The 9,279-nt window shown below is 35.4% G+C and overlaps 1 protein-coding gene across 2 annotated transcripts; it reads right to left on the bottom strand.

Moving 5' to 3' along the window:
- Nucleotides 1-3,045: 3,045 nt before the first annotated feature.
- LOC114716966 (LEAF RUST 10 DISEASE-RESISTANCE LOCUS RECEPTOR-LIKE PROTEIN KINASE-like 1.1) lies at nucleotides 3,046-5,015 on the bottom strand. 2 transcript variants are annotated; one of them, XM_028902045.1, is made up of 4 exons: nucleotides 4,792-5,015; nucleotides 4,605-4,637; nucleotides 4,186-4,437; nucleotides 3,046-4,106 (listed from the first exon to the last, which is right to left on the bottom strand). In XM_028902045.1, exons 1-4 carry the CDS (start codon nucleotides 5,000-5,002, stop codon nucleotides 3,205-3,207), a joined length of 1,398 nt encoding a protein of 465 aa, XP_028757878.1. In that variant the 5' UTR covers nucleotides 5,003-5,015; the 3' UTR covers nucleotides 3,046-3,204. The 2 variants fall into 2 exon arrangements, with proteins under 2 accessions (XP_028757878.1, XP_028757879.1); XM_028902046.1 differs by lacking the exon at nucleotides 4,605-4,637.
- Between the last annotated feature and the right edge of the window lie 4,264 nt (nucleotides 5,016-9,279).

Raw genomic sequence — 9,279 nt, 5'->3', positions numbered from 1 at the left:
TTGCCTTCTCTGTTTTCTGGTAGAGTAAATTTTAGTGTCTGGTCGATTGATTCAGATTCTATGATTGATTTGAATGATATCCAGGATAATGTACGGTTGTCATTATCATAGAGATGCTGAATTATTACTATGCTTATGAATTTCAACTGAATTGAGTCCATACTTGTTATTAGATTGCTACGGTTGTAGAGTCTGATTGATGAGGGAGCTAGCAAGTTGTTGGCTCATACTGCTAATTCAGTAAGTAAGCTCCAACTCTTAAGTGGACTAGGAAGGCAAAGTGCATTTCTAGGAGAACAATCTTTCACAATTGATATTCTATCATTTCTTTTTACCTCATACCATCTTGTTTAGGTAAATCTGAAATTTACAAAGATTTACATTCTGCATTTATAAAACCAGAAAATATAATGATTAGCTGTTCATTTGCCTGCATCTTTAATTTGTTAACTTGTTAATTAGTGGATTAGCTAAAGGAATTGAGATGCATAAAAAGGCTCCTTTGTGAAACGACCTAGGTTAGGCTACTATACTATATTAGTTTGAGTTAATTTTTTTGAAGAGCCCTACGGCAAGGTTTTTTCACTTGGGGTTGATATGGGAATGCATTACCTGTTGTTATAGAATTGGAATCGTTTTCCTTGTTCTCTGTCATCATCAAGGAAAATATCAAAACATAAGATTTGAAGAAGCTAAAGAGAAATGAAGTTATCTGAATGATCACAATTAATCAAGGTGCCTATACCATTGACGCTGCATTTGCCATCAAGTAGACATTGCCCTCCGCTGGAAATACAATCCAAACAAGGGAGATAGATGTACTTGAGTATAGATTCCATCGGATGAGGATGTGTTGGTTGAGCCATGAGATTGATGTTCCAATGGAAGTTGGACGAGAGAACATTCTTTTGAAGGGTTGGGCCACTGAGTAGCTTGTTTGGGAGGATAGTAAATGTGGTAGTCAAAACATTTATGGTCTAAGACGTAATTGAAGGTTTTCTCGTAGTCGAGAGGATGTGTGTGTGTATATGTATACACGCACACACTTGCATTTCAAAAGGGAAGTGCCGTTTAAGAAGGAGAAAGGCAGAATAGGAGAACTTGGGGGTCACGAATGATGATTACATGTTGGACGTCCTTCTGGGAAATTTGCTCAACATGGAACCATTCTTTTCCCACATGGACTATTCTGGGTTCGCATGGATCATCACGGCCTGATGTGGGAAGTAAACCACGTGATGAGTTCGCTGTGTTGTCGAAGGGGAAGTAAATGTCTCCAAGACCTTCACAGTGAAGAGGCTGTGGACACGCAACTGAGACAGGAAGTAGAAAACACCACAGACAAAGCAAAGGAAGCCGAAAATCAGGAGTAACCATGCTAAATATAATTCATAACTTTTGGCAGCCAAAGTATGCAGATTCTCATGACATTGACAACCTCCTTGGCTAAACCTTTGTGTCAGTAATGGTCGAATGAATCTGGGTGTTTGCTACGTTCGCTGACTTGGACATTGACTTTGAACAAGACTTGGAAAAGTTGCCTGGAAAATAAGGGTAAGGGCTAACCATTCCTACTCAGCTTCCTCAAATGTCACGTTAGCATGACTTGAATAATAGTCCATGGTTTACGCGTGTGGCCCAAGACATCAATGAAGCAATCTCTAGGCCTTCTCTGTACACGATGTTTACGCGTGTGGCCAAGACATCAAGAACTTGATTGGATAATTGGAGTCCAATGAAGACAAAGAAGACAAGTAAAGAGAAACATGATGCTTCTGATGTTGACAGGGTTCTGGAGATTATTTTAGGGTATTCAAAACGCGTTTTTGTCATTTGTTCAGATGATGTGAAAGCATAGATAATTATATGTTTTTATTCCTGATGGAAACCCCAGGATGGTTACAAGATAGAAATAAACAACAACTTATTTTACTTTAGAATTACAGTTATACTTAAATATAGACAACAATTTATTTTAGTTGAATGATTGTTGTACTCATGCAAATTTAAAATCTAAAACACAGGTTTTGTTTCTTTCATGTTATACGAACAACTTGTTTTACTTTAGAATATAAATAATACTTAAGTTATATAAGTCTCGTTTAGTAGGGAGTATTGAAAATGAGAATAAGAATTGGGATTACAATTGAAAAAAATTATTAAAATAATATTTAGTATGAGTAATTACTTGTTATGTGGGATTAGCCAAACTCATAGAGATGGGATTGGGGAATACCACTTCCCCCCATGGTATTCCCCAATCTCACATACATGGGTTTAGCTAATCTCATATAACAAACAATCTCTTATGCTAAACATTTTTTTAATATATTTTTTCAGTCCCAATCCCAATCCCTATCCTTAATTTTCAATACTTCTTACCAAACATAACCATAGGGTCTAAGTAATTTTGTGCGATAAGGGAGATATGGCTGAAAATGAGTAAAGATGAAGTAAAATTACCTATTAGCAATCCTAGCTTCATTCCAAGCCCGACTTTTGTTTTGATCTTCTGTCTCAGTTATATCGTTTGCAAAATTCAAAGAAGTAGATATGAAATAGACATAGTGTCGGAGTTATTTAGAAAAAGCAGGGCTATAGTTTAAGAATTGCTATGGAGAGCTAACTTTGAGCCTAATATTATATTTGTAAAATGTTACTCTTCCGGTCATAAATATAGAACCTCTTTTATAGCATAAATTATACTATAAAATAGGTCATATATTTATGACCGGATGAGTATTGTTTGTGACAATGGTTTTTTGAAATGTAGCGAGGAGAAGATATTGAAAAAGAAAGTTGTGTACAATATTTTTAAAGCGTGCATAATATTTTTTTTAAGCTTAATTCGCCCTGCCTCTTTCAATATGAAGGGATGAATTAGGTTAATTTCATCTCCTTTGATGTTTTCAATATCAACTATTTTGTAAGGAACTGGAAGATCTAATTCATATAAATACCCGCCATAATGATTGTTTTTCCTAAATCTCTTTCAATATGAAGGGATGAATCTGGTCCTAGTTCTTGCAAGTGTCAAGACCCAACTAATTACTCATCTAAACTTTTATACATTAAAAAAAGAACAACCATGTGCCCAAAACTTCTTAGAAATTAAACACTAAACAACTTTCCCTGATCAATTTTTCCATTTCCCTATTTCTGGATTATGTTGTTTGGAGAAGATACTAACTTGAACAACTCTGCCTAATCAAAGCTTATTGAAGTCATTGCTTGTGCTTTTATATCTGCTTTATTCTTTGAAACTTCACCACCACCTTCGTCTTTCCCGGTATCCTTCTCTTTTTCTTCTTCTTCTACTTTCCCACCTTCGATATTCCTCAAAAGCTCTAAAACCTCATCAATGGAAGGCCTCATCTCTTTATCTATCTGCAAACACTGGAATGCCAATTCTCCCACTGCAAACACCTTCTTTTTCACCTCACTATCCTTCTCAATCCCCAAACATGGATCCACCAACTCCTCAAATTCATTCCTCTGAATCTTTCTAGTTGTAAGACTCGCCAAGGTAATCTCATCTTTGTTCCTTCCCATATCAATCGCTGGCATAGAAGATATCAGCTCCATAAGCACAACCCCAAAACTATACACGTCACTTTTATCGGTAAGCCTAAAGCAATAGTGATATTCTGGGTCAAGATAGCCTGGTGTTCCTTGTGGAGCCGTAGAAACATGCGAGACATCATCTGGGAACAACCTAGAAAGTCCAAAATCTGCAACCTTAACACAGAAGTTCTTGTCAAGAAGAATGTTGTTGGTTTTGACATCACGATGGATGATGCCGGAGGCATGAAGGTAAGCCAAAGCACTGGCAGTTTCTATGGCGATTTTGATTCGAACAGGCCACGTCAACAATGCAGGATTTGCAGAGCTGCCACGGAGGTGACTGGCAAGGGTGCCATTTGGGATGTATTCATAGACAAGAAGGAGCTCTTGGCTTTGACGCGAAGTGCAGCCATAGAGGCAGACAAGATTTCTGTGACGCAGGCGAGTGAGGATCTCAACCTCTGTCATGAACTGTTCTACTCGCTTGTAGTTGTGGTTGAATAGGTGCTTCACTGCAACTTCACGCCCATCTTGGAGCTTTCCTATAAATAAAAGGAAATAGCTTTAAAGTTGAAAACTTTCGCATGAAAAGTACGAGATTAAAGCAATTGAGAAGGGGACCATAGTAAACAGAGCCGAAGCCGCCGTCTCCAAGTTTCTTGGAGGGGTCAAAGCTGTTGGTTGCGCCTTGAAGCTCTGTGTAGGAGAAGATTGGGACTCCAAAGAAGAGCCTACCACTGTCTGGGTCTACATCATTTGGGTGTTGATTCGTTGATCGAAGTCTGACATGGGATATAGCATTCTGTTTGTGTTTGTAGAGTCCGAAGCAGAGCAGCAACGCTAATATCAGAATGCCTGATCCCACTCCAACACCTGGGTACAATTATAAGTCTCTCACTCAAAGATTATCTGTGTTGTTTCTTAGTAATCGCATAATGTGAGTACAATCAGAAGTTCATAACATCTATATAGTTATACAGGATCCTAAGTAATTATGCGGGAAAGATAGCTGAAAATGGGTGAAAATTAAGTAAAATTACCTATCTTCAATCCCAGCTTCCCAGCCCGTCTTTCAGTCTCTGTTTAATTATAATTAATTAGGTTGCATCCACAAAAAATAATTATAAGCAGAGTTCACAGGCATACATATGGCCATCTAAAAACGAATGAGGAAAATTAACTGAACCAGATAAATAATTCTTGTTTGTTGTACTAAGTAATGCACACCTTTGAGACAATAAAATTCTCTGGTGCTGTTGAGACGGCATGAGCCTTTGTCAAAAAGACATTGAGCACAACCAGGAGAAAGCTGAATACCAACACGAAATTCAGAAGCTATGAATGTAAAGGGATCAGGAGAGAAAGCCAGCATATTCACTGGGAGCTGAACCCTTGGACATGCTGCTAAAGGAGGTGGAGGGTCATCCTGATCCTGCATTCGGAAGAAGATGGTCTCATTCTTACTTTGAGCACATCCTGTATAGTTCAGGAATTGCTTTGAAAGACTCTGATTGAGTGGAGTATGGCATTTGTACATGGTTATATTTGGCAAGATATGAAAGGAACCTAAAGCTGAGTTGGGAGGAAGAGTAATATTGGAACGCAAGGCGTCACAACTATTACTTGCCAAACGCTTCTCCAAATATGCGTCTCTAATGACAACTTCAGGATGCCGCCTGGATCCTATCCTCGTCACTTGAAACATCTTTTCCCCAAGTTGCACAGTTTTTTGAGCATTGGGGTCTTCACAACCATGAATCGGCAACATCCCACAGTCTTTGCGTTCTGGAGTGGTCAAAGGAAAGCAGAGCCTGCCCAGATTCCCACAGTCAAAGAAACGAGAGCACTCATCTCCTGAAGCAGAATGGTCAGCAAACAAGAAGGAGAAGAACAACAACAAATGAAGAGGTAGAACCATTCTTCTGAAACCCACTCTCAGAGAAAAACTTTTAATGTACGAGACTTTGATTGCTTCATCAGGAAATGACTAGCTTGAAAGCTTTATCCAGTTGGGGAATTAAGGTGGCAATTCTTTCCCCGTGGAACACACAACCCGAGTCGATGCTCTGTGACACGGCAGTTGAATTGGCTGAAAGACCAAGACCAAGAAGATGAATGTGAGAGACGCGTGTCCTTTTTTTCGACATAAGCCTATTTGGAATTACTTATAAATAGCTTTTCAATTGATTTACAAAATACAAGGTAAATGTGTGAGACAAATTTTGTCTTGGCTTATGTAAAATGTGTTTATAAATCATTTTAAATGTTATCCCAAACAGGCCAATAATGAGCTTCATACGCTCTTATCAATACTAATGTTTGGTTCTTAGTTAATTATGCTCAAAGTTGCCAATATCGTACAATAAATAAGCCGAATAATCAACAGTACAAGTGTAAAACTAATAGCAGAAAGGTGAATGGTAGAGGGAAGACCCTGAGTCAACGTTTTATAAAGCGTGCCATAGACGAGGAACACATCAGAAATTTTGAAAAAGCTCATGTGACTATAGGGTGCGTTTGAATTGACACTACTTAAAATAACTTATTTTCAATCTGATTTTTAAAAAAATAAGATTAGGTAAAAGTTAGGTTGAATAAGGTGATTTATATTTGGATTGAATTTTATAAAAGCTAGTTTGTAAAGTAAAAAAGTTATTGAATAATCATTGATTAAGTAAGTTTAGTTTGTAGAATAATCAAAATGGGTATGAATTTTATTATATAATAAAAAATGATTAAAAATATAAAGTTATAAAATATAATAATTTAAAATTATTATAATGGGAAGAACTTATGTTTGATGAATAAAATATATTTATATTAGAAATTATAGTAATACAAAATTTTTTTAACCAAATAATATTATATAATTAATTAGATGATATACTTTACATAATTTATGTAAATATAAAATAAAAATAATATTAAAAATAAAAATATTATAAAAATTGTTAAAAATTATTTTCATTTAAGAGAATATTAAAAATGAATAACTAAAAATTGATTGGGAAGTACAAGGAACATATAAAAAGAAGCATAAGAACAACATAAACATAAGGGCAAAAGTATCTTTTAATTTTAAAAAATTTCTTTTGCATAAATTATAAGTAGGTTTTAGATATTTTTACAATCATACTTAAAAAAAACATCTTTTAACTTATAAGTCATATTGGCAAAAAAAAAAAAAAACTATTACAAACAACTCTCAAATTTATAAATTGACTGTAAGCTATTTTTTTGCCTACTAAGACACCCTACCAAACAGGCACTAAGTTGCTGCCTAATAAAGAAGCTGCATCACTCTTCAGATTAGACATGCATATTCATGTTTCCTTTTGATCGACATGCCAATACAAGTAAAAGATGACATTATATGAGGATAATATGGAATGAAAGTGCAATTTTTAATTATTACGTTTAACAGCATTTCGTTTGTACGCTTATGAAGATATAACTTTTACACTAAGGCCGAGATGGATAAATAGTGCAAATGAATAATGAATATGCACTCCTTGGCTTTGCAAATACTCCTGCTCCATTAGAACTCATCTCGGTATACCTTCATGATCTGTAATCGTACCTGTTTTCTCAATCAATTTTGGAATTAGTTAAACTGTCTTCAACTGTAGAGTGTTGAAAAGCTTACGTTTTTGCCTCCGATCAATGCTTTTTGTTTCATGAAGTGATTTGAGAAGGATTTGATGAAAAGGAGATTGAGAAAGATGCTTACAACAACATGGAGGTTCTAGAGAGCTTCAATAATAACCAAATGAAAGTTTAAGGATTAACGCTCAAATAGTTACATGATATAAAGAATTTATTACAAAAATTTGAAACCCAGAAGCTTCTTTACAAATTGAGGTCAACTATAGGAAATAAAGTACTCCTCCGGTCCTTATTATAAGACCCAATTTGACTTTTTATTTGGTCATAATTATAAGACCCAATCCATTTTCTCTCTTATATTTATGTATTTTTTTTCCAAGATAATCCTTCTAATAATGATAGTTTTAACCAATATACTTAATTAGCAAAGATATTTTAGGAATAACAACACTTATTTATTATAAATAACCAACTTAACTTACTTCCTTAATCTCCTCAAATAAGTCAATTGGATCTTATAATTAGGACCGGAGGAGTATTATTTTTTAAATTAATACTTTATCAAGAAAGAAGCAGAGGGGCCTATATACGAATATGACATAGATGTTCTTGCCTAATTAATATCCTTGTCTCTCAAGTTTGATCATTCGTTAATGGCAATTTTATATGGACCCAGTTAAGACATGCATAAAGTTCTATCTTAAACTGAAATAATCATTTATTTTCAAGATACCATTTTCCTCATAATTCTCTAATCATCTAGGCACCAGGGCTCCAACCATTTTATTGGGGCTTGATGGTCAGTGATCGAGGAAGTTTTTTCTTTTACATAAGGATAACATGGAACCATTCTTTTCCCAGACGGACCATTTTGGGTTCGCATGGATCATCACAGCCTGATGTGGGAAGTAAACCACATGATGAGTTCGTTGTGTCGTCGAAGGGGAAGTAAATGTCTCCAAGACCTTCACAGTGAAGAGGCTATATATATATGGACACGCAGCTGAGAGAGGAAGTAGAAAACACCACAGACAAAGCAAAGGAAGCAAAGAATCAGGAGTAACCATGCTAAAATTCATAACTTTTGGAAGCCAAAGTATGCGAATTCTCATGACATTGACAACCTCCTTGGCTAAACCTTTGTGTCTGTAATGGTCCAATGAATCTGTGTGTTCACTACGTTCGCTGACTTGGACATTGACTTTGAACAAGACTTGGAAAAGTTGCCTGGAAAATAAGGGTAAGGGCTAACCATTCCTACTCAGCTTCCTCAAATGTCACGTTAGCATGACTTGAATAATAGTCCATGGTTTACGCGTGTGGCCCAAGACATCAATGAAGCAATCTCTAGGCCTTCTCTGTACACGATGTTTACGCGTGTGGCCCAAGACATCAAGAACTTGATTGGATAATTGGAGTCCAATGAAGACAAAGAAGACAAGTAAAGAGAAACATGATGCTTCTGATGTTGACAGGGTTCTGGAGATTATTTTAGGGTATTCAAAACGCGTTTTTGTCATTTGTTCAGATGATGTGAAAGCATAGATAATTATATGTTTTTATTCCTGATGGAAACCCCAGGATGGTTACAAGATAGAAATAAACAACAACTTATTTTACTTTAGAATTACAGTTATACTTAAATATAGACAACAATTTATTTTAGTTGAATGATTGTTGTACTCATGCAAATTTAAAATCTAAAACACAGGTTTTGTTTCTTTCATGTTAATTATACGAGCAACTTGTTTTACTTTAGAATATAAATAATACTCAAGTTACATAGCTGAAAATGAGTAAAGAGGAAGTAAAAATACCTATTAGCAATCTTAGCTTCATTCCAAGCACGTCTTTTTTTTTTTGTCTCAATTATATCGTTTAAGTAGATATGAAATGGACAAATTAGTGTCAGAGTTATTTAGAATAAGTAGGGCTATAGTTCAGGAATTGCTTTGGAGAGCTAACTTTGAGCCTAATATTACATTTGTAAAATGTTATTGTTTGTGGCAATGGTTTTTTGAAATGTAGTGACGAAAAGAGATTGAAGAAGAAAGTTGTGCACAATATTTTTAAGGCGTGCATAATATTTCTTTTTAAACTTAATTTGCC

The sequence above is a fragment of the Neltuma alba genome, unplaced genomic scaffold (genome assembly GCF_004799145.2).
Source record: "Neltuma alba isolate B1F8T4 unplaced genomic scaffold, ASM479914v2 tig00011700_pilon, whole genome shotgun sequence".
NCBI classification, from domain to species: domain Eukaryota; kingdom Viridiplantae; phylum Streptophyta; class Magnoliopsida; order Fabales; family Fabaceae; genus Neltuma; species Neltuma alba.
This window is presented reverse-complemented; position numbering and strand designations above follow the sequence as displayed.